The 25,531-nt window shown below is 45.9% G+C and overlaps 1 protein-coding gene across 1 annotated transcript; it reads left to right on the forward strand.

Moving 5' to 3' along the window:
• The first annotated feature begins 323 nt into the window (after positions 1-323).
• On the forward strand, positions 324-25,531 carry map3k3 (mitogen-activated protein kinase kinase kinase 3). Its single transcript, XM_064322009.1, has 17 exons — positions 324-2,171; positions 5,789-5,869; positions 7,686-7,807; positions 8,516-8,556; positions 10,090-10,189; positions 10,302-10,415; positions 11,301-11,421; positions 12,289-12,422; positions 14,240-14,313; positions 14,716-14,783; positions 14,899-14,994; positions 15,260-15,427; positions 16,124-16,272; positions 18,345-18,476; positions 20,666-20,795; positions 20,970-21,147; positions 22,638-25,531. The coding sequence occupies exons 2-17, from the start codon at positions 5,866-5,868 to the stop codon at positions 22,864-22,866; spliced, it is 1,860 nt and encodes a 619-aa protein (XP_064178079.1). The 5' UTR covers positions 324-2,171; positions 5,789-5,865; the 3' UTR covers positions 22,867-25,531.

Raw genomic sequence — 25,531 nt, forward strand, 5'->3', positions numbered from 1 at the left:
ACAGTATAAACGCTGGGGGTGAAAACATTTTGTTTCTATGAGAAATACGTCACGAATGTGCGTGCCTGTCTAGTGAATGCTGCCATAGATATACAATGACTAGACTGGATATACTCATTTAAAGTTGCAATGCAAGAGCCTAAAGAAACAACCGATTGTTTTCTTTGTCTCAGGTAGTAATCGATGTTTTATAAAAACCCGTCATCTGGTTGATCTCAATGTGTCCGCTTAGAAAGCGATTCTGAATACAGGCTGTTAGACACATTTTTTTCTATATCTGTGCTTGTCGTCTCTGCGCGAGACCGCTACAAAGCGCGTAATTGGCTCAATGCGCGTTACCTTCAGCAAGAAATCTGCAGAGAAGCTGCGCGCCCCCTTTACGAGTTCGTTGTGGTTTCGCATTCTCGCTGCAAACAATGTGAAGTTGTGTTATTCAGTGCTTTTTTAATTGGACAAAAAGGAAGACGAGACGTCGCTTGGAAAACTGCGCTACGTTCGCTTACGTTGGAGTGTTATTTGGATTTATTTCGGAAACTGTCGGATGGGTTCCGGTGGCTAACGTTTTTTCAGTCAGGAAATTCACTGCGTTAAACTTAATTTTACTTTCCACTGTTGAGCATCAGGATCGGACCTTTTCGGAATGTTGCTTCCCGTGTCCTTCTTGTGAGTTTATCTACCTTGCTAACATTAAAAATTGCGGGTGTGTCCAACTCCTGTTGAGTTTCAGCCTAGGCGAGTTTCGTGTCAGTGTATACAAGACAGGACCAGAAAAGGGGGGGAAGTTAAGTAATGGAACCGTCAAAGTTTCTGTGCGATGCTTTGTTTACTTAAGTTTCCGATTCTAATTTATGTATGAATAATATAGAAAATAGTTTGGAGTATTCTCACATTTTAAAACAACCCGATTGTTTTTACCCCCTCGTAAACTGGAGAGACGGTGGTTGAAAGTATTTTCTGAAAGATTTGGAGAAACTCCGTTCCTGCTGGTATAGCCTATAGCTATGTCAGTTAAGCGTTATATGACGTTTTAAATGTATTTTATTTTTATGACTTTTGCTAACTTGGGCTGTTGCTGTAATAGTAGCATAGGTAATCATAGCCCATTTAGTATGCATTTTCCATAAGCTATTTATTAAAATATACTTGGTAGTGACTGCGATTAGCTTTATGCATAAGGATATGTAGGCTATAGCCTATATTGCCTGAATATCCTTTGTAATTAAATAATAATTTTAGTTGTATTTTCAGCACGAAGCTGATTGGGTTTTAGTCTGTAATAAATTAAGCCTGACATTTGATTTATACTTTGAAATAATTATCTATAGTTAAAAACATTTTTGTTGGGAATAGCCTATTTTGAAAACTGCTCATGTGTTCGGATAGAAGTGAAACAATAACAGTTTCGTGAGAAGTGGGGAAGAGACAGAAAAAAAATCTGCAAACTTAGCAGGAAAAGAGGCCATCGAAATCACGGAAACCGCTTCGTCCGTTCCCTCGAGTGTACAGTTACAGATGGATTTCATAAAAGCCCCGCTGTTACTGCTACACCTTTTGTGTTAACTTTCTTTTATTATTAACATCGTTTGCCCTGGTCATCGAATGCAGCTCCGATTATTCACATTGTTTCCATTAGATAGCCTACGTTGTTTTGACTCGTTGCCAGCAAACGTGCTTGGATATTGCCAGTGGACATGTTTCCGTTTTTCAGTTTTCTGATCAACCTTAAGTTTTCGTAGTGAGTGAAATCTGGCACGTGTTTTTATTTATGAAGCATTTTATATGCTCATAAAGCATTAATTAAAATCGAGAATTGGCTATGTTTCCTTAGACGTCTTTGAATGCATAATGAGCCATCGTAATCTCGAGACAATCTGCATTTCAATTTAGAATCAATTGATTTTGTCTGCTTTCTTGCTCCTACGTAACACTGACTTCGACAGACACTGGAAGTGTTATGTCGCTGGAACCCATCTTTGTCGTACAATGGCCTCTTTGGCATCTAATTTTTGGAGTTATTGCCAAATGTTAATGTCGAATAAGCCCAGCAAGGATTATAACTGAGAATGCGCGTCCGGAGTTAGCAGGATTCTCTCATTTGCTCAACACCTCAGTTGACGTGAAGACAAAAAGGCACACAGAGAAGAGGTCAACGACCCCTCTACCTGCAACAGGTAAGAGCAATAATGCATAAGACATTTCACAATTTCTTAGAGGGCGGTTGTCTAAAAATAACCTGTGAAAGATTAGCAAGAACCACCAGAAAAAAAACACTGCTGTAATTAAATTGTATTGCTATCAATGATTAACTTTTAAAGGCATTTTGAAATAATAATAAAAATGGAAATGAATCTGCATTGATGTAGCTCTGTGTTCTGACTCAGAACACTGATCACTCAGACCCTCTGTCCTGCACAGATCTACTTAAATTATGATATAAAACAGCCCTTTACATGTCTGGTCCCCCATCTATTCGTGCTGTAGACAGAGAACATGCAAGATGATGTAGTGAAGAGAGGCAGGATTGAGATGGTAGGGGGATGGGTTGGTAACTGAATGCACATGGTACGAACAGCTCCTCTGAGGAGAGCTGTAAGTGAAGTGGGCAGGAGAAGGTGGGTGGGAGGGAGGGGGGGGCAGAAATAGGTTTTGGGTTGGGAAAAGAAGGCATAGACTAAACAGCTTATGAAGGAAAAGAAACTCAGTCTATTTTACAGGCCTTGGAAATGTGAGACAAGGAAAACAACAGGGCACAGCTGACTGGGCTGGTGGTGTTCCGCCGTTCTCCTTGGCACATTCCAAGCATTCCTAAGGGAAGGTTATTAAAATCAGGGCAGGGAGGGAGGGAGCGAGAGAGCACTCAATATTTAATGCGGAGGGATTTATTGGGCAGCCAAGTCGTCACACCTCCACATTATGACCACGGCGCTCAAAGGTCAGAGGACCTGTAATAATCTTCTGCCTCAGAAGCCTCGTTTTGTTAATGTCAGAAAAGGAAGGCACTTGTTTCTCTCCTCGTGCTCCCACGTGCATGAGCGCGGATTTGATGGACCTTTCTGTCATTCCCCAGCTGCCTGCTGGGTACCCACTAGTGTACTGACTCTTGAGCATAGTCTGACAAGACTCTGGCATGCATCCCTCCTCATGTGTCCCCTGCTACACCTGACCTTTGGCTGCGGCACTTCGTTTCGCAGTCGAACAGAAAGGCCAGGTTCTGAATGACTCCTCCGACTGCTGTTGCGCCTGTGTGGTCAGAAGGAGTTGGAAGTGCCTCAGTGCAGATTATACCATTGGGGAGCATATTACTGTTTGTTTGCTTGGGTCGTTTCCTTTGGCACAGAACTTATCACGTTGAATTCCAGCCTGCGACTCCGCGTCAAGTTAATTTACCAGCGAGCGGAGGAGTTTGCTTTCGAAAGTCTTCGGTTTTATGACGCGATACACGTGTAGTTGGTTAAAGTCCACAGAAAACAAGTTGAACCAAATGATTTGTAATCAAATCAGGCCCCACTCGCGCTGGATTTGTGCATTATAAGAAGACCCTGGTCCTGATTAATTGATTAGCTCAATTGAATTGTTTTTTTTTTCAGCACTGTTGACATTTTTAGATTGTGTAGCATCTGAGAGGGTGACTCATAGTTAATAATCCTCATTAGATTTCAATTGCACCAGTTATTCTAGAAAAGAACTGCCTCTCAATTCATGGCCTGTAGACATGGACTTTTTTTTTTGTAAGAGGAAAGTCCATCTTCAAATAAAATAGTGACTTTTTCATCAAAATGTTTGATGAAAATGTTTTTGTTTCCAGTTTTATTGTTTACAAGTTATCACTTTAATGTTAGCCTGCATGATAAATATTTTTGTAAATTCATTCATAGTCCTAAATATTGAACTGGACCAACAGCCCCAACTAAATGCATTCGCAATCCAAAAAAAATATTATTTTGAGCTGTTCATCATGATACATTCAAGTCCAGTAAATTTAGTTTCATAATGACATCAACAAAAAAATACCTGTTTCTCAATATTAAGTCTATGTTTATTTCATTGCAAAGTTAGAAGCTGTTGTCGGTTGTAGTGGATATAAATGTGCTCCACTTCTGAAAGTTCTCGTTTGTTTTGACCACTGAAGAACACCACCTCCGTCCTATATTTTGGCTTAGAAAATGTAGGCTACTTGTAGCGGATTGTCTAGTTCAAGCTGTTCCACTGCTGAAACCCACTCTGCATTGTGATTTTGAAATTTGATATCGAGGATGAAACGTGCTGCTTCTCACACACTTTGGGGAACAGACTAACTTTGGCTTGTGTGGCTGTTGAGACTGTGGAGTGGCGCTTATGTAATTATGACTGTAAATGAGGAGATTTTGTGCATTCGCTATTGGATCAAGATGGTTTGGACACCAATATAACTCTTCCACTCACTGGTGATGTCTAATTTTTGTAGGTACTCAGCAAGGCACCTTGCTGATCAGCATGATTTCTTTGACATCTTTTCCTCTTCTTTCAACCTGGTGTACGATGAATTTAAAACTGTGGGTTTCTAAGGAGTATGTGTGCACAGCCTAACCATTTACTATTTGAGAGTTTGCAAGCCAGTGCAATATTCTGACCACAAGAAAGGGTATATATAGTTGAATGGATAGCTATTCGAAGTTATTGTCCTTTTACGCATGAATAAGAACTAAAGTAAAATGTTTAGGAAATTAAAAATAAAGTGAAGCTTTTATCCAAACCATTTGCAACATGATACTAATAATGTGATCTGCACAGCAAGATATAGGCTAGTACTTAATCGCTCCAGGATACAAATGACTGAAGATAAAATTATGACACACAAGGTGTCCTGCTGAAGAAAACATTGCACTCCTGATGAAGCTAGACAGTTTCCAGAATGGCATTCACTACTTTAGACAGCCAGCCAGATACTTTTATGCGGTCGAGAGCAGTCGGCTATCAATTAAAAGAAGTATCCCAAACTTTAGGGGGTGAGAGAGAACTTTGAAGAACCACTGTACAGTAACTGATACAGTAGATTTCTGCTTCCAGTGGAAGCTTCTGTGGGATTGATTGCTTCTTGCTCACCCTCCTGAGCCTTGGTTCCTACTTGGCGAATGCCTTTAATTTTTCTTCTTTTTGTTGTGTAAAACATATAAAGTCTTTCAAATCCTGCTGAAATATTTCAAAACTTTCAGGTTTACATGTTTCCGTATTTCTTATTTTTCCATAAGACTTTTAAATGTACAATTAGACAAATACAGTAATATGTTATTCTTTCATTTGGGGAAGTACTGTCTTGATCATTTTGCATGTTAATATGTGAAAATGCATATTTAATCGGTAAGTTTGAATAATGTGTTTGCCGTAAGGTTCATGAATATTTTCATAATTGCATTAGGCCTACATTGTGCTTTAGAGTTTATGAATATATGGTGATTGGTACCATAAATAAATCTGGTTCTGCTTGTGGGATGTGTTGCAATCATTTGCAGAATAGCTCCCATTGCAAGAACCTCAATTTTTCTACATCAAACTCATTATGGTTCAGGATCCTTGTTTTGGGAATGAACAGTCAGGTACACAGTCTGTGTACCTCCAAATATATGTGTGCCAACTGCAGGTAGGCAGGTCAGATATATATTATTTCAAGTTATGTGCAGTAGTCATGTTTGAACTGAGGTTGGTAGTTTTTTCATCATGGCTGTGCATCTTGTGGTAATACTCCTTTGTCTTGAGCAGTCCCCGGAACTTATTCTCGTGTTAACTTGCATTAATTGGTTTTGTTCCTCAGTTCGTTGATGGGTTGCATTCAAGAGCGGAGCTCCTGAAGTTTTCCACAGTTCGGGAAGGTCGACACACTCCACCAAAATGAGTAAGTTCCCCACGGCCGTGTGAGTGGACGCGTTGTAATTTGGTCTCAGCAGTCTTTGCTCTCCGTGTGCGCTGGACAGCATCGCCTGTCGGAAGTCATGTGACGGGGAGTGCACACGAAGCTGTGAAACCGCAATGAGAGCCGTTAGCAAGTACGCTACCTTTGTGACATGCTTTCACTCTACCTGTGACCCTGTGAATGTGAGAATGTGTGAATTTTTTTGTTTTGTTTTTTCTTAATTTTGGGATCATGTCTGTTAACTTTCAAATAGTGTGCTGACGTAGGGTTTTCTGTTGATTTGATGGTGATGGCATCAGGTTTACTAACAATTAGCCGGACTCCACGAATCCCTCCGGCGATATCAGCCCTGAGCAGAGAAATCTGACAGGAGTCATGTGACCTCCTCTGCTTACTGTCAAATGGGTTTCTGCAGCCTAGTCCCTCTCCCCCTCCAACGTGGTGTGCCCAGTCCTGGGGGGCGGGGGGGGGGGGGGGGGGGGGGGGAGCCAGCTCCCTCCAAAGGCTGGAGTGGATAGGATTACTGTGTGCTGGAAGGCTTTTTTTCCCCCCTCGGCAACGACACCGTGTGATGTCTATCCAAATTACACAAGTGAAATATTTTCCCTTCTTCACAAGTGAAAGCGGGCCTCTCGATCAAAGGTGGGAATCAAAATTTAAAAACATACCAGAAGTAAATCTGCGTACTCGGCCCCTGTTACCAAACAGATCCACTCTTCTGAATACCTTCTCCTATGAGGTTCTCGGACGCACCGTGGGTCTTGTTTGTAAAATGTGCTGAAGCTGTTCTGAAGGTAAATAGCCACCTTCATTTACAGAGAGAGTAGGTGGTGGGGAGCCCCCCCCCCCCCTTCCTGACCTCTCCATGTCTCTCAGCAACAAGCCCGGTGCTGTTCGCCTGTCCTCTTCAGCACCTATACCAACAAGCGGCCTGGTATGCGCTAGTTCCTGAATGACTCAGTAACAGAAACAAACCACAAGCAAGGAGAGAAGGCCTTTCCTTTTTTCTCCCCTCGCTTTCCTGTCTGGCGTGCACAAGATGATTCAGAGAATATGCGCAGAGATTTGAGCGAGTTTTACTCTGTGGATGGGGGGTGCAGGGGGTGTGGGGGCTGGGGGTGGGGGTCATTTCAGAGTGGGTTGTCCTTTCTTTGGCCCTTAAAGTTTACCGGGTCTGAGCTGGTCATGTAGGGCTTTCTCCGTGGCCAAAAATAGGTTCCAGTGTTTAAGCCACAGAAAATGTGCCTTTATTAAAAGTTTCCATGACAAATCTGAGAGTGGAGGGAACTTTTAAAAATTCTTCCCTGGTTGCTTTAGGGACACTGGCAGCTGGCTCGGACTGCGGTCTGGCTTGGAAAGAGACATTAAATCGAGGGGAATAGAGAAAATGTTGGTCTTCTTAAAAAGCCAAATGAGGTGTTAAATGGAGGTGGGGGAGTCATATTAGAAATGAATATTTATTGGATATACCCATCCTTTATTAATCAGCCTTGTCAGGGTAATTGTCTGTGAACTTTCCATTTTAATATTCACATTTCCTTTTTACAGATTACTTTTAAATAAAAAATATCTTGCATGGGCATTGTTTTTTTAACAAAAACGCAACTTTGAAAGGTACAGAATCTTGTTTTGTTGGGGAAATTTTCAGCACAGTACGTCGTTATTACGCTTCATCCTCTCTCTTTGTTTCTTTGCCTCATCCCGTTTTCATCCTTCCATCTCCCACCCTCTGCCGTCTCTGCTCTTCCCCCCCCCCCCTCTGTTCTCTGCCTGGCTCTTTGTCCTGTCCACCCTCCAGACGAGCGACAGGCGCTCCACTCCATCATGAAGGACCTGGTGGCCCTGCAGATGACCCGACGCCAGCCCCTGCCCGGGTACGACACGGGCAAGCCCAAGACCGCCAGCCCCACCAACCGACAGGTGAGCCCCGCCCTGCCCCGCCCCGCCCCGCCAAGTCTGGCCCCGCCCCATCACTGTTTTACCCCGCCCCAGCCGGCCCTGCCCCATCGCACTCTGCGCTGCCCAGCCCCGCCCCACAGCAGCATTACAGGTCCTGCTGAGACACGGTACGGAGGACGCAGAGCGATCTTGGTTCATTGTTGCCTAACGGGGATTAACCTGCACTTAATATTCATGTCACATGTATGTCATGGACCGTGTATATCCGTGTATGTCATGGACCGTGTATGTCATGGACCGTTATTCCGTATGCATGACCGGTAACTGTATGTCTGGACGTGTATTCATGACGGTCGTGTTGTCTGGACCATTCACCGCATTCAGTATGTTTGTGGAAGGTTTTTCTCTCTAGTAAGCACTAGGCAGATCGTTGGCACAAACCTTGATTGCTACCAACTGGGCTGTCTCTGTGAAAGACTGGAATTCACACTTGGTCAACCCGTTGATAAGTAAATTGATAAAATAGCTGGGTTGCGCTCCCCGTGAGCATGCCGCGCTGGTCTTGGCGTTCATGCTGGGAGCGGCGGCTGGGTTTCCGCGCGGTCGTGCTGGGTTCAGACCAGGCCACGCGTTCATGGAGCGCTCGCTGAACCAGGCTTGCGGCCCGTGCCGTGCCTCGTCTCATTGACCCGGGGTTGACCTCTTTTTTTCCCTCTTGTCTCCCTTCAGGATGATGTCAGAATCAAGTTTGAGTTCAGCGGGGAAAGAAGGTGGGCATTTTTACCTCTGAACTTTGCTTTTCATTTGTATGTGTGCTTGTGCGCGTGTGTGTGTGCGTGTGTGTGTGTGACAGGGAGTGTGCAGTGCGCTACGGCTGGCCCCTCTCTGTGCAGAGGGCTGTGGTTTGGCTGTGGCTTTCTGCGTAGCCCGCAGCAGTGCGAGGTGTGATGGGAAGAAGCCGTCTCTCTCACGCGCTCTTGTGCGTGTGCGCCAGGACACGCGTGAAAAAGAGCAAAATGGTAGTAGGGTGCAATTATCTGGATTGTAAGTCGCCTCGCCACAAAAACATAAATTATCACAGCATGCGCACAAACCAGCGGGTATTGAAACGGAGCGAAGAAAACAAACCACTATTGCAGAATTTGCTTGTGGAGCCACTCAAGTTTCTTGTATTTCTATGTTTTTCTACAATAGTGTAAAGAAATATGGCCCACATGAGGTTTTTTGAAAGTGAGGGTTTTTTTACTACAGTTTTTCTGCTTTCAGTTTTTCCAATTTCAATTTCCCCTTCCTGTTTTTCCCTTGATATTCACTCGGGACTGCTGCAAAAAATATTATTTAATTAAAAGAAGAGTACGTAAAGAATTTATAACCACCCCGACCTCACTGTCTTGCTTCGTTTTGTTGGCAAGCGCCAAAAATGGGCCTAACTGTTGCTGTCATTTTGTACGGCTGCGTAGAACTTTGTTTGGGACGCCACTTATGAATGAAGCATCAAAATCATCTTTCCATTTTATATGAATTAAAATCATTAGAATTTACTGTGAAGGGTTCTGTTGTAGTGGGTATTGCTTTGAACCGTTTCATGGTTGATGTATAGTGGTTAATGTTTGTGTTTCAGTAGTAACTACGTTCTAATGTATGAGATATTATATGCTGTTAGAGACTTCAACATTTCTAAGTGAACCATTTTTATTAAATTTTGTGTTTGTATTTTTTGGGGCTATGTATACTTAAACAATTGACATCTCACCGTTTGTGCCAAGCATGGCTATTTACTGGAATAATGGATTGTATAAGTATTTCAAAATAATGTTATCATGGTGTATTTTGAAGGAAACACATTTATATTGTTATTGAGTGAGAATTTGTGCAGTAGTGTTTTGATTTTTAACAGGTAGGCCGTATGATTGGATAGACTGTAATACTTCTTGAGTTTATTTTCAGTGTAGTCAGTTTCCTGTTATTGTATATTGAACTGCATGAAGCACTTTATTTTTTCACACCATGCAGCTGGTTGAGTTTTAATCCCATTGGCTTGCCTTGTTCCTGTTATGTGCATGCTGTGGTTAAGTGCATCAAGCCACAATAGCCCTGATGAAGTTATGGGAAGTCTACTTGCATTAGAATATGCAGTATCTTTTACTATGGAGTACTGGAGTACTCAAGCATTGTAAGTGCCCGTGTGACAGTTTATGTTTGTGGCTCTTACTCCTCTGTAATTCTGTTTGCTTGTCGTCCCTTCTTTCTGCCCGTTTCTGTCTCTTTGCTGTCTCTGCTTCCCTCGTCTATCTCTGACCCAGGATCCTGATGTTTGGACGGCCGGTGCAGTTTGATGAGGTCAAGCAGAAAGTGAAGACCGTGTTTGGCCAGCAGCTGGACCTGCACTACATGAACAATGAGGTACTTCTTTTTTTTTTTTTACCGTTTTGGCGGTCGACGGCCACGTTACCGTGGCCCCGGTGCGGTTGGCGAACCGAGCACTTCTGACCCCCCTCTCCTCCACCCCGCGCAGCTGTCCATCCCCCTGCGCAGCCAGGACGACCTGGACAAGGCCATCGACCTGCTGGACCGCAGCTCCAACATGAAGAGCATCAAGATCCTGCTGCTGACCCAGGAGCACAACAACGTGAGTGCCTGTGGCGTTGTGCCCACACGCGGCTGCGCTCTCCCCCCTCCCGCCCGCGCGCGCGTCCGTGCCCCGGTTCGCACGCCGCCCCCCCCCCCCCGGCCGCCTCCCTCGGCCCGCGGGTCCGCCGCCTCGCTGTGAGAGGGGGAAGACGCGGCTCCGGGGGCCGGTCACGTGAGCCTCATTGTTCTCCCGGCCGGGGCCCCGCTGCTCCACGTGTCGCTCTTTTTTAGCCCTGCTTTCCAATACAGGAAGCAGAGTGGAGGGCCCGGGCTGTTGTTCTGGGTGGAAGGGGTGGGGGGGGGGGGGGCCGCATGGTGCCTGTCCTGTCTGTACGTCCCCTCATGCACCCCCCCTCCTCCCCCCCACCCCCGGTCCTCTTGACTTCTCCTAATAGCACAGAGTGCAAGGAAATGCTATTACTGTGGTATTACTGTGCATGTTTCACTTCAATCTGTGCACACATTAGTCTACAATTAGCTGATTCTGGACATTCACTCCTTTCCAGTGTTCTCCTTTGGCCTGCTATTGTGTGATTATTGAAGTTTTTGTGGAGGACCAGCTGTGGATGGATGGAGTATTCCAACCCTGCCTTTATGTTTATGTTTGAGTACAGTGAGAGCGGTGTCCAAATACACAGTGAATACATCAGAAAAGTTTATGCTTCTCCAAAATTGTATGCAAGTATTTAAGACTCGAATGCAGGTCATTTGGCAGAGGCTGTACAACTTGATTTTCTTTTTAAGCCACAATGTACAATGTAATGTACAATGTAAAATTAATAAATGGTAAACACTGCAAGCTGTGGCAGCAGTGTGAAGTTGTACAGGTGTGTCTACATAAGGCTAAGGACTGAGAGCTTCCTGTGTCTCTGTGGGTCTCCAGGCCCCCTCCCCCTCCCATGGCACTGTCTGCAAGCAGGTGCGCATCAAGGCCTCTCAGTCCACTGGTGATGTCAACACGGCCTACCAGTCCTCCGAGCCCAGGGGGCGCCATCTCTCCAGCAGTAAGTGTTCACGGCACCTTCTCGAGCCGCCTCTCTCCTGATTGTTGATCTCATCTCCCATCTCAATCTTGGCACTGAAAGGTGCTCCTTGGGTGGCCTAAGTTAATGCCACTATTCATTTTCTGAAAATAGTCGAACTTTTTTGACTTCTTTCCCTCCATCTCTGTCTCTTTTGCACTCTCTCCCTCTCTCTCTGGCTTTCTCTCCTTCTCTCTCTCTCTCTGGCTGTTGTTCCTCTGGCTTCCTCTGATACACAGAGCAGCGGGTCCTCTTCCTTTTCCTGTCCACCATCACTGGCCTGCTCCACAATAGCCTCCTGGAGAGTAGCCAATCAGATTGTGATATGCTATTAGCTAGTCGACCCTATAGCCTGCTTCAGGAATGAAGGAGGGGTGGGGGGGAGGTGAGGGTAGGGGAGTGGAGAAAGTGAAAATTCTCCATTTACTGTAGTTAGGAAGGTTGCCCAGTTTTAAATGACTTTTCAGAAATGCATTAATCATAAGTCCCGGACTGTTGTTGGAGCGTGGTCAGGAATGTACTAATGTTGACGACGGCAACAAAGTTAGCCGTGGATTCCCTCCCCCGATCCGGGCGCCCGATTTCAGGGGTCTGAAGGCTGCAGCCTCGCAGGAAATGGACACTGCGCCAAATATGTGCAGCAGGGTTTTCGGGGGCTTTCCTGCAGAAAGTAGACCTTTTGAGGTCCTCGCAAACTGTTCGTTTGATTCTGCGAAAATGGTGCCTGCATTATTTCTACCGGCTGAAGGAAAATTTGCTGTTAGGTGTTCTTCCCTTCGGGTCTGCCTGGTGATGCCTGTCATCCGTAACCCCCCCTTCACGCGCGCTCTCTCCCCCCCCCCCCGCCAGGCTCCCAGAACACGGGGCGCAGCTCCCCGCCCCCCGGCTACGTGCCCGAGCGGCAGCAGCGCATCGCCCGCCAGGGCTCCTACACCAGCATCAACAGCGAGGGCGAGTTCATCCCCGAGACCAGCGACCAGTGTGTGAGTCTCGCCGCCGGGTCTCCCCCCACACAGCGACCCCACTGATGTACCCGGTCCGCTTGGAACATGCCCTTCGGCAAAAAAAAAAAAAACATGCTCTTTTGCAAAATGCGTGTAAACCTGTGGTCAGTGGTCCTAAAATATATGGAATACCTACTTGAAAATAGACAGAACTATTCAAATCCTTTTTTTTAAATGAATGTATTGGTTGCATGGGTTAAAAAATGGATAGCAAATAATGTAGGAGCTCTTAAGAAGCACTAGCGTCCAAACACGCTATCGGTTATGAGCCATTATGGAGGGGCTTCATTTCTTCCGGTGAGGTTATTATCTGTTCGTCCTTTTTGTGCTGTTAGCATTACTCACACCTGACGTGGCGTTGATGCCGTAAGTGTAGCTGAGTCCCCATGTTGAGGATGGCGGTAAGCATGCAGGTAGAGCACGTCCCAGTGGTGCACTGCGCCCGCTAAATTGTGTGTGGGATGTGCTGAGAAGGCAGTGCGGCTGAGGCACTTTTAGTATTTAATGATGCTATTGCACACAGTGCTGGGGGAAATTGGGCTTGCAATTGCTCTTTGATGAGTTTCAGGTGCACCGAAACTGTGACTGTGCATCAGCCAATCAGGAGGCTTTCCACACCTTCCATTAAATGAGCCCTCATGCCAACACCTACACATTGTTATAGACAAGGATGCCTCGGGTGTGCTTTTGAACTCAGAAGTTTTTTTTTTTTACCGCAGCACATGGAGTTCATGCAAGGGCACAAGCTGCATATTTTACTTCCTCACTTGTGCAAACATCTGAATGGCATTAAATGGCCAATAAACGATAACCTTTCATCTTCTTTTACAGCGTCGCAAATGTTACTTAAATATTTATACCGGCCCACTCAATTCTGTGATACCGCTGGAGAGAACTGCGCTGGCTGTATTTACCCAGCCCGCGATACGTTCAAAATGCATTATTCAAATGCATTCTTCTGTGTCATGCATGTCACCTAAATTCCAAAGATAGTACATCTGTTCATACAAAGTAATGCAGAAGCAACAAAAGCTCACGAGCAGAACTTCAGGCTTGCACTCCGGACGGGTCACTTACTGTCGCTCCCTCGAGCTGACGGTACTTGAATACCTGAAATGCTTGAGTAAATATCCAGTTGCCCATATGGATAATCTATGGCTTGTGTGTTACGTAGATCACCTTGAAAGGAGCTGACAAAAGGTGACACAGTTTTAAAGAATAGCCCAAGGCAAATCACAGCAACACAAAGCTGCGGAGGGAAAGAGCTTAATCAGTGTTGTAGTTTTTTTTTTTTTTTTTCTCCCCCCCCCCCCTCATGCATGGCCGCTCAGCTTTTTCCTGTGTTTCCTGTGTCTAATGCAGGGCTGCAGATCCTATCTGTGACTGGCTGGAAATAGTGCACAGGCCAACCAACAGCGCAGGGAGAGAGAGAGACAGAGCCAGTCACCCCTCCCCCCTCAACTAACACACTTCCAGTCACATGACTTGCCCTCCTATCCCCCCCCCCCCCCAAAAACAGCCTAGTTATGTTTCCCTGTATATTTCAGGGGGAGAATGAACAAGGTGATATGTTAGCCAAGTTCCCCAAAGTTTTTGCATTGTTTCTATAGTAGCTGTGTGCAAACTTTGCCACATATTGCCGAGTTGTGGTAGAGTTCTCAACTGTCAGCCATTGGGGAGGATGCCAAAATATTGTTTCATTATTTGTTCGGACACAATATAGATGATTAATTTTCAGAAATGAGTGGGTAGAGGGAAATGATAAATATAATAATAATATTTTCCCTTCCCTTCAGGTGCTGGAGCCGTGGAGCAGTGCAGAGAACTCCGTGTCAGGCAGCTGCCAGTCACTCGACAGCAACTCGGACAGGTGAGCCGCTGGTGGGAGACGGATGCAAAGAGGGTAAACACGATTAAATAATGAGCCAATCACAGTGTGGCTCAGGCAGACCCAGAGCAGTGCGATTGGACGGGTGATGGAAGCAAGGGTTGTGTAAGTGGGGCGTAACGGGGACACACAAGTGAAACTGATGAAAATGGCAGAACTAGACTGAAAAAGGCAAAACAAGAAGTGATCCCAGAAGTGAAACCAGCAGGTGAGTCTGCAGCAAGTCTGATATAGAGACAGACATAGAGGCTGTACAATAGAGATTGGGGGGGGGGGGAGATGCAGTGCATCAGGGTAATGCTGCACGGTACAGAGGGGCCAATAGCAGAAGCAGGGTGTCACACAGGCACGGTCGTACAGACGCTCCGCTCTGTTTCTTCACAGCCCCTCCTTCAGGAAATCCCGGATGCACAGGGCCAAGAGTTACCCGGACAACCGTCAGGAGTGTTCAGGTGGGTGCGGGAGAAGCTCGCACGGGACCGTTTTTGCGCGGGACGCCACGGCCCCCGACCCGCAGACACCCGACCCAAAGTAACCCCTTCCCCCCCCCCCCCCCCCCCCTTGCAGACCGTGAGAACCACATCTACGAAAAGGTCGTGGCCAAAGGAGGAACGTATCCGCGCAGGTACCACGTGTCCCTGCAGCACAAAGATCACAGCGAAGGTAGGCGGGATTCGGCTGCGCTGCGCTCCCATTGGTTCTCTGTGCACTTGGCCATAATGACCTCATTCTACTGGTAAATGATAAAAGGCTGTTTTTCTATTGTGTCTTCCATGGATCTCAAAGCACCGCAAGTTTTATATGCAGCTCTCATTAGAGAGTACGACAGTATGAAAGACGTGTCTGTGCACTTATGACTTGTACAATGTGGAATTGGGGACCTTTGACCTTTGAACTACGCCCCCTGACGCGTGCCGTCTCCCGGCAGGCCGGCGGACCTTCCCGCGGATCCGGCGGGCGCAGGGGAACCTCTTCACCCTGGTGCCGTCGCGGCGGGCCCTGAACGACAGCGAGGAGAGCCTGGGCTCGGGCTGGCAGCTGGCGGACGCGCAGGGCCGACTGCGCCCGCAGGACCGCGGCAGCGTGCCCCACAAGTGTGAGTCGCCCCGCCAGTCTACCCCCCCCACCCCCACCCCGCCCCGCGGACACAGCGGCCTGGGAGGCCAGCCAAACTCCCGTCCGTCACAACGCGCCGCCCTTTCGCCGAGGTTCACTCGAGTTTAAATCGGGCAGCCGGACGGACAATAGCCAGCCCTGCCACGGGACGCGGCTCCACAAAAGCAGAACATCCACTCAGCCGTTTGCTGCGCCCCTACAATGGTGCCATTCGAACGTCGGGCCGCATGTTTTTTTTTTTCCGTAGACCTGGAGGTTGTTGGCGTATTGCAGTTTGAATTTGTGACATTGCCTTGAATGTCTACTCCCTCACCCCGTCACGCTACCGTTTAAAAATAAAGTACATCCTGGTCTTTACCTTGTTCAAAAAAATGTGAAGAGTCTTAACACTGTGACTGTATTTTATCAGAAAGTATATATTTCTTCAAGAAATGTTCTCAAAATGAGCTGAATACACATTTGGGAACAATAAGAATAGAAAAACAATACTTTTAGAAAATCACCGGAAAAGGTGGTTTAGCAAGAATGTGTAATTTAGTAAACTATTCATATATCAAAATCAGAATAAAGATGTTGGTTTAGTAGTTACCCTAATATTAGAAAACCACGTAGTAATTTTAGCATGAATCGGTAGGGTTCTGTCTGCATGTTTCTGAATGACCATTTCCCCCCCCAGCCCCCAGTGCCCCTTTAACATGGAGGCGGGGCAAGCTCCTGGGGCAGGGCGCCTTTGGGAGGGTCTACCTGTGCTACGACGTGGACACCGGCCGAGAGCTCGCCGCCAAGCAGGTGCAGTTCGACCCCGACAGCCCGGAGACCAGCAAGGTGAGTAAAGCCAAGACGGAGCTGTGCTGAGGTTGTGTACGGTGGTGGAGAACGCAGGCGTGTGTGGGTGTGCTTCAGCTAGCCCTTTGGGCTAACTTTCCTCACTCATACTGAATCTAATTTAATGGAATTTAATGGCATCAAATGCTAGCCTATAGCAGACAGGTCATTTCCTTCCCGTCGATTGTTCCTGTAACAGTCTAGTTTAACGGCGTGCAGCCTTGCGTTTGTACCTGGGGGGGAGGGGCTTGGCCGGCTGACTGTAGTAATCCCAGTGGTGGCCTTAAGAGTGACGTCTGAACTTACACAACCAGGTCATGCGAGTGAGCACGCTCGAAACAGCACTGTCCCGCACATAAGTGTGTTTATCCTCTAGCTGGTTTCGGGCAGAGCAGATTTCTGTGTTGCTTTTTTCTTCAAAGCTGTTTCCTGTCTACTACTGAGAAAAGGCGCATTGTCACTTCCTGTGTCAGAGTAAAGAGGGGGGGGGGGGGGGGAAGGGGGTGGCAGCGGAGGGGCTTGAAAGAAAACTTGCTCCCCATCCATCTTTCCACCCCCCTTTTGATGATTATCTGACCCTGCTTTATCTGAGCAGCGACGCTGTGTGTGTGCGTGGAGTTTGGATTGGGCGCACGTACACACGTGAATTGAGCTCTCTCGACGCGAGTCTGACGCTCAGAGGTGAATGGGCCTGTTTGAGAAATGCTTGTAGGCTTGTAATGTACCTTCTGCTGGGGTGCCCGCTTGTCTAACTGTCTTTATGATCAACCACACGATGAGCCCTCCGCTCACAATCACAATTAAGACCGCCCCATCTGGAGCTATTAGTCTTCGCTTAACAAAGGGAAGACCATTGTGCAAGCAGGCATATTGCTGTTTTATAGTGCTATGTTCTCTGTCTGTCTGTACACAGAGGATATCCTCATGTAAATTTGGCTCCATCTAGTTTTATTTTTAGCCTACGGTGTGCTTTTAGTTTAATTTCTATTGTTTGGGTGATTCATCCGCAAAAATGGAACTTGTATGTTTGAAAGTAGTACAACTAGGAAACAAGAAAATATGACATGACTTGAATAGCATTTATAATATCTGGGTGAAAACATATTTTAGAAAATATGGCTCCCCTTGGTATTGCAGTTACCTCTTCGATGCACATCTCAAACCTCTACCACAAAATGATGGGTATTTCGTAGATGACATAGGTTTACATGTTCTATGAGCTGTAGCTGTGAAACCAGTTTACTGTGGGAACTTGGAAATTACTGATAGCAAGCTAGTTGCGTCGGAATGGGTTTATTTAAATTTTGCTAGCAGGGTAACAGAACTTGTGAGGTAACAGTATGATGTGGCAGGCTTTTCATCGGTGTTATAAAAAGTTTAATTTTTAGAAGTCTCCAAATTCATTCCATGTTTTACACTTTGTTGTAAAAAAAAAAAACTAAGTTTGGGCCTCCCTTAGCAGCTGCGTAATGAAGCAAAAATCCCATACAAATTCGCTTACTGTACCCTGCAGCTCTGACATAGCCGTGTGAATGCTGTCTCTGAAATTACCTTCTTTCTCATTTTACCTTCTGCCTTACGGGGATGATATGGCTTTTAAGCTGCTGAATATATTGAACGTGGTGAGTTCTTCAATAAACCGCAATTTCTGAAGTGAAAATCATGAGTTCTGCTGATTTCATTTAAATGGTCTCAAGGGGTTCTGTATTATCACACACCTTCAGTAAGATGTTAGACTTCATACCCATGAGTTTGATGGCTTGCAGTATAAATACATTCTGTATTTACCTTGTTACCAATTCAGAAATGAAAATTGTTAATTGCACTAACTCTTGCATTAAACTTTTCAAGATCACAATTGTTCCTCTTAATTTGTGGAAAGTAATATATTTAACAAACTTGTTAAAAACAGAGAATGCTTTTTTAATAGTTATTTTTTGGTTTTATAAAAAGGACTAATCAAAATGACCTCAGTGTGGCTGTGTCATTGGGCTCCTGACTGTAGCTTGACTATGTCCTTGTAGTTGTGTGTGTGTCTGTAGTTGTCACAGTCTGCTGTCTTCTGCCTGCAGGAGGTGAGTGCTCTGGAGTGTGAGATCCAGCTGCTGAAGAACCTCCACCACGAGCGCATCGTGCAGTACTACGGCTGCCTGCGGGACCACAACGAGAAAACCCTCACCATCTTCATGGAGTACATGCCCGGGGTAGGTCTCCCTGCGGCATCTCAGACGGGCCTGTTAGGAGGACAGGCTGTGGGCCTGAGTCTGAGTCGCCATGGGGCAGCTTCTTGGATGGGTCTACTGAGAGGGAGAAGGAGGGGAAGGTGTTTGTGCATCTGATTGTGTATTGGAGAGACCTTATGCAGCGGACTTCTACCATTGCATACACGTGATGCCTTAAACATTTAAAAAGATAGTAAGTAGAATATGGGCTCCCACCTGAAAATGTATGCTAAACTTTCCTGCAAAATTTTGAGGTACTGTAGAAAATCAAACTTGAGAATGGCTTTCCAAAGCTTGAGGTGCTCTACCTACAATCTACATCCTTCCCCATCCAGGATCTGTCCATCACCCCTGGGTGGACAACGGTGTCTGAGAATATTGAAACTATAAGTCGGAGTTCACTTATTCACTAGTCCCCTTTGTGTCCCCTCCCTAAAAGTGTCCTCCTCTCCATCTCTCCTCTCGTCTCTCTGTCTTGGTTCCACAGTGGTGTGATGAGTCCACCACTACAATCAGGACAGCAGAGCCACTGCCCATCTTCTGCCACAGACTAAAACACACCTATTTAAACTGCACCTTGGCTCACCTCATGCTAAGCTCACATTTCACATGGGTTTATTAGCCATACATATGCTAAATGTGAAACTGTATTCCCTAAGCCATTTGCTTCCTAGTAATTCTGCCTTCTGTATTTCCCTCTAAGACCTAATATGGCATCTAACTTCATAGTGCAAGTTTATTTATTAGCTACTACTGTCATTTGTGACCCTAACCGCTTGGCATCAGTGCATGCATTTATGAATGTCACTTTGGATAAGAATGCCACTTTGCTGAATGCCTACATTTTTATGTAACTTACATGGCCTAGATCTGTTTTCAGTACTTCATTTCATTTGTGTGTTTTAGTGAGGCTTAATGATTCAGACATAGCCCTCGATGTAAGCATCAGCCTGTATGTTATTATAAACGTCAGACACCAGGTGGCACAATTTAGCAGATTCTGAAATTATTTTTGCTGCTGCAAGACCACAATGCTCATGGTTGCAATTTGCCTGTATGGTTTGAGACCATATGAAAGGGTCTTTAAAACGTGTTGTGGTGTTTGAGCTGCCAACCTGGAACAACTCTATGATATTGCTTCAGTACCCTCACTTGTAAAATTATGAGCCTGATTGTCTCTTCTTTCCAATGTGATGAAACTCCATTAAACCAATGGTCAGTTACTATTCCTCAGTTTCTGAGGAAAAACATGTAGGAGTTATTACAACTGTAGGCAGCAGTTCAGAGCCAAAATTGGATCCAAAATAGGCATTGGCCACACTTCTCATAGTTCATAACTTTCTAGCTACCATAACGGCTGTTTTGCCTGAAAAGCCATTTGGATTACTTCCCTCAAGAATTATAATGTCAGCCAACTATTGAATGAAACAAGACTTGCCGCTAAAACGCTGTGATCTTCGTCCGTGGCCATGCCAGCTGAACGCTGCCAGAATCCTGGAGTCACTACATTTTCTTCCCATTTTTCATAAACTCAGACATTTCTGCTTATGATGAAAAACAAAATGCTGAATTGTCCATAAACAATATGTATGTCTGATAAACTTTCCCTTTAAGCACCTCACTTGGTCCTCCCTTTCAGAAAATAAAGGGCCTATCATCAACTTTTTTCACATACCCCATTGCTAGGCAAAGAAACATCTTGAATCGAAGCTCCAGTTTTCAAAGTTTTTGAGCAAAGGCACGGTGGCATTGAAGCATGAAAGCGTAATGAATACTGAATCTGTTGCACAGTTAATTCAAAAACCAGTTGGTTCTTCATATTAGTGAATGATAAGGTTCTCATTCACTTGAGATCTAGCTGCCTTAAACTATCATTGCTGTTAATGAAAAATCAAGCTTGCTAATTATCAACAATGTTAACACTGTGCAATGGAAGCTTTATAGCTATGTAAACTGCAATGCGGTTGAGGTGCTCATTATCAAGTTACTGACATGCAGTCACCTTCAGAATTCCAAAAAGATGTTGTCTTCACAAAGCGTCTTGAGTATGCTATGCAGGCAAGAAAAGTTGTCAGTCTCTGCTAAAGCAGTTTACCCACGTTACTACTCTAACCCAAAATATCTCTTGCCGTGTCTTTTCATGTAATACATAAACTGTTCACTCTTTACAGGGGTCAGTAAAGGACCAGTTGAAGGCTTATGGAGCTTTGACAGAAAACGTGACCCGGAAGTACACCCGGCAGATCCTGGAGGGCATGTCCTACCTACACAGCAACATGATAGTGCACCGGGACATTAAAGGTACAGTAACACCTATCATCAGGGCCAGCACACAGGGTTGGATTGATGCTGATCCTGGCCTGTTCTAACAGATAAGGAATATTCTGTACCAACGTACAGCTTGGGTACACATGAAATGCAGGATTGCAGTTCTGGGCGTACATGCTGAATTCTTTCTGGTCTTGTAAACCCCAGGTGCCAACATACTGCGGGACTCTGCTGGGAACGTGAAGCTGGGAGACTTTGGAGCCAGCAAGAGGCTTCAGACCATCTGCATGTCAGGCACCGGCATCCGCTCTGTCACCGGCACCCCCTACTGGATGAGCCCGGAAGTGATCAGCGGGGAGGGCTATGGCCGCAAGGCAGACGTGTGGTAAGGGAAATGATCTGAAAGCATCCGACTGCATTGTGACCAGAGCAATGAATCTGAATAATGCGGAGCTAGAGCCATTTTATCTTTACCGTTTAGGCATCAGATAGACTCTCCTAGTCCACAGGAATCTACATAACCTTGAGTTAAAAAGCAACTTTTCCACTTTGTGAGAGCATTCCATGACGGTTAATATTCTTTCCAAGTCCTTCAAACTAATTTATATGTTAGCTGGTTGTTTAGATGCTGCAAAGTGAAGGAAACAATGATAATTTGTTTAATGTTTATTGATGTAATAGTGTAATGTGGTAATGTTTAGTTATATTTTTTGCAGGGGAAGAAACTTTAATGTAGACATATTAGCACTGTCATGTTAGACATCATGCTTTGAGTGTATACTGAGGTGTACAGAGCCTCAGTGCAGCTGGCCTGTAAGTTCAGCTTCAGATGTGAATGCGTCCATTCCAAATATTATTAGAATTCAGTACGTTTAATAGCGTGTACCAGGAAGTCCCATATTGGATAAACGGCACAAGTCGTATACCGGAAGAAGTGGGAACATTACGGAAAGTGGGAAATGTCAGGGTTACATTAGTCTTCCTTGGTTTATTGCTGTTAATAAAACTTCAGTGCAAGGACGTGAAATGTCAGACTGGTGGTATGATATCAAATAAAATATTAACTATGAAGGGATAAGAGGCTTATGCTAAAGAATGTCCCCGTGTACTTTTGAACCATTCCTTAAATATCCTTTACTTTTGCTGTGGACATCTGTTCTCCTCTGGCACAACCGTACAGACAGCAGTGAAGCACACTGCGCTTTTGTACGCTGTACTTTTGTGTAATTGAGCACAGTCACATGCCGAAGAGCTGGAATGTAAAGGCCGAGAAAAAAAGTCATATTTTAATAGAAAGTGGAAAAGAGCTCCGTGTGCCGACGCAAGAGCTCTAAAAGTGGGAGGGTTCCACCTGCCGCCCAGGGGTTCCCCTCTGCAGCGCGATTGGAGAACGTCCCATCAGGCGAGGGACGCGATTGGCCGAGGGCCAGCCAGCCCCTTGCAGCCTCGCCAGCTCTTTCAGGGTCTGGAATGTTCCGAGTTCCTGTCTTCCCCAGGGGCAGTAGAGCGGGGGAGAGTGGAGGGGGGGGGGGAAAGCGCTCAGGAGCAGGCCCCCGCAGTCCCCCTCGCTCTCACCGCACTGCCGCGGGTGTCCCGCGGCCAGCACAAACACGCTGCAGTTGTCCGTAGCGCACAGAGGAAAGTTTCCACCAAAACAGCCGCCGTGATATCCTGAAATGAAAAACCGCCTGATCTCTGCTTCCATCTTCTTGTGTAAGCTGGGGAGCCCCGTTCCCACGGACTCGGAGTCCGATTGTTCCCTCAGCGTTTTATGGGCTTTTTTTGCTAGTTTAAACTCTGTGGCTGTTGGTGTAACGTGTTTGCGTGTCCCCCCCCCCCCCCCTCTTTCCCCCTCCCCTCCTCCCGGGCTTGCAGGAGTCTGGGCTGCACTGTGGTGGAGATGCTGACGGAAAAGCCCCCCTGGGCGGAGTACGAAGCCATGGCGGCCATTTTCAAGATCGCCACGCAGCCCACCAACCCCATGCTGCCGTCCCACACCTCGGACCACACCCGCGACTTCGTGCGCCGCATCTTCGTGGAGGCCAAGCACCGGCCGAGCGCCGAGGAGCTGCTGCGACACCCCTTCTCTCAGATCCTGTGCTGAGGCTCGGGACTCTCGCCTGTGACGCTCAAACCCCCCCTGCCCCTCCCCCTCCCTCTCCCCAGGAACCACCGCAGCCACGCCTGCGCCGCTTCGCCACCGGAGAACAGGGGAGCGAAACCCGGCGGCGAAAGAGACACCGTGCGTCTCCAGCTGTCCACACAAGGGGGCACCGTGAACTTTTCGTAAGCGGCGAGAAGCAGGTTGACAAACTTTACGTGCCAGAAGGGAGCAGTTGTGGCCCATTTGTCCCGGAAAGGCTGGATCGTGTCTGCTTTTGACAGACTCCCTTTGTGGTTTTCGAGGACGGCCCTTGCTCCCCTGTCCGTTTAAGTGCCTTAGTTACCCACAGATCCTTGCTGCTGGGGGTGCGCTCGTTTGAGCTGACAGCATCTGCAAGGTGGACAGTGTACATATGTACATATTTATATTTGTTGCTTTTCGTATGTATAAAATGGCTAAAGTCCCAAAGCTAGCTGTTTGGCTTCAGCTCTGTGGCCCAGGTGGGCTCCGTCAGTGTTGCCAGGTGTGCGGATACACACCCAGTCTCCGTTACGTCCTCCCGTCCTCTCACCAGTCAGAGACTTCCCTCGCTGCTGACACAGCTTTGCACTCCAATATGGCAGCCCTCTGAAATAATCTACGGATATACTAAACGTCGTTTCTTCTTTTTATTCATTCCTTTATTTTATTTTTTTTTATTCCTTTTCATTTATTTATTTTGTTACAATTTGGCAACTCAAGTAGGATGAGACCCAAAGTAGGATCAAAGTAGGATTTTTCACCTCAGTCTCCCAAGTCTTTCACTTGAGTACTATCCTGACCCCTGTATGACACGTGAGCACCCGACTGCAGCATCCTGAAGGTGGGGCTGTGGTTACTGTGGTGTACTGCGTTCAGCAATCAGCAGAGGCAGGGGTCCTGAGACCTACCTACCTACCACAGCCTTACAGCGGATGGATGACTGTGCCTTAAACCCCTTTTCTGTTCGCCATTCCTCTATCACAAAGAGAGACTAGAGGGGGTTGGGCCTGCTTGCCCCCTTCCAGTCCTCTGCTTTGTTCCTAAGCTCTCGGGATTAAAGTTTTCTCCGCAGTCTTAAGTGCCGAAGAGTCTCACAGAAAGACGAGAGAGGGAAGCAGAGAGCACATTCTCTTCCCTGACGACCAAATGACCGGGAAAGGTGATCAAATACAGAGTCACGTTAAATGAGTGTTTGCTCTGTACCGAGAGGTTTTCTTTAAGGAAAAAAAAAAGTGTTTTGGGTAGGCGCTTCAGAAAGCCACCTATGTACTGTCCATTTGATGGAAAGGGCTAGTTTATTGAGACTAGCCCCTCTCGTATCAACACTCCATTAACTTTATTTTGTTTTCCGTGTGTGTGTGTGTGTGTGTGTGTGTGCCTGTGTGTACGTGTGTGTGTGTGTGTGTGTGTGTGTTATTTTGGTTTGAAATGCACTTTTTTGAGTAAATGAATGTTTCCCTTTTTTTTATTCTTGTTTTTTCTGTTTCAGTCTTTTATCATTTAATGTGAAGTTTCATTTATTTATCTCCCCTTGTTCATTAAGTGGATTTTTTTTTGCTATAAATATACATGTCTAAATATATTTTTTATATATTGACTCTAGACTGTTTTAAATCTAATGATGCCTCTAGAAAATGACAGAGAAATGAAATTGTTGAAGCAGCTGGTTTTGCAGAGATTCCACCATGGATTTATTAACAGTATAAAGGTCCAGGTGAGAACACACTCTGAATATCCTGTTCGCTCTGTGTTGTGCACATATGCCATGGGTCAGTTATAATGGGTCTACTCAGCCCTGTAGGACTATGTTTCTATATTGTCTACAGTCTTTTTTTTCACCCACTTCTCTAGCCCTTCTCTTGTTTGAACCATTTTAGCTCCCAATTTTTGAGTGCTGGCAGGCTAAAAGAGATTATATTTTTCCAGAACCAAAAATCAAGTTTTGTTCAGAGCATTTCCTTGGCAATACAGATGCTGTAATTCCTTGCGATTAGGGAGTCTCTGCTCTGTACAGTAGTAATGGCCAATTGATTCAGCAATACTTACCCTAAAACCAGAAGGATGTGGGCTCAAATCCTAACTATGTAATATCCGAGATTTCTTTTAATAGAGACCCACCACCACTCTACTTAAGTGTTATTAAAAGGGGACAAGAGTTCAGAAGTTGAACCGTGCAGAACCGTACAGGCAAAACCTGAATCTGCAGTCGAGTCCCCCGCCACAATTTCCGACGGAACTGAGCCAATCGGGAGATTTCAGAGTGTGCTTCCTTCCACCCGGCGTGACGATTTTGTTTAGCCCAGGGCTTGTGTGACGGAGCCCCTCCCACTCGGAGGCCAGAGTTACAGGGGCGGAGCAATGCGTCTGTCTCTGGGCTGAGACGCATCATCCCCTGGATAAAACTAATGTTGTGTGGCTGCTACATTCAAGGGCAAATGATCAGTATTACAGATGTTCCAGTGAAATCAAACCAAAGGAATGCCTTTTTTGCACAAGAAACCCTGGGGTAATCAAAAGAATATGAACCAGTAGTTTATAATGTAATATGAATATATGTATATATAATATGTATATCGACTGGGGACTTGCAGTGCAAAGTCCGGTGTATCAAATTTATTTACAATAAAAATGAATTATATGTTTA

The sequence above is a fragment of the Anguilla rostrata genome, chromosome 2, assembly GCF_018555375.3.
Source record: "Anguilla rostrata isolate EN2019 chromosome 2, ASM1855537v3, whole genome shotgun sequence".
NCBI classification, from domain to species: Eukaryota; Metazoa; Chordata; class Actinopteri; order Anguilliformes; family Anguillidae; genus Anguilla; species Anguilla rostrata.

Excerpts from the sequence above, each read along its gene's own strand:
- map3k3 (XM_064322009.1), top strand. Across the intron at positions 16,273-18,344 it reads ACAGCCCGGAGACCAGCAAG|GAGGTGAGTGCTCTGGAGTG; the intron begins GTGAGTAAAGCC and ends TTCTGCCTGCAG. Across the intron at positions 18,477-20,665 it reads TCATGGAGTACATGCCCGGG|GGGTCAGTAAAGGACCAGTT; the intron begins GTAGGTCTCCCT and ends CACTCTTTACAG.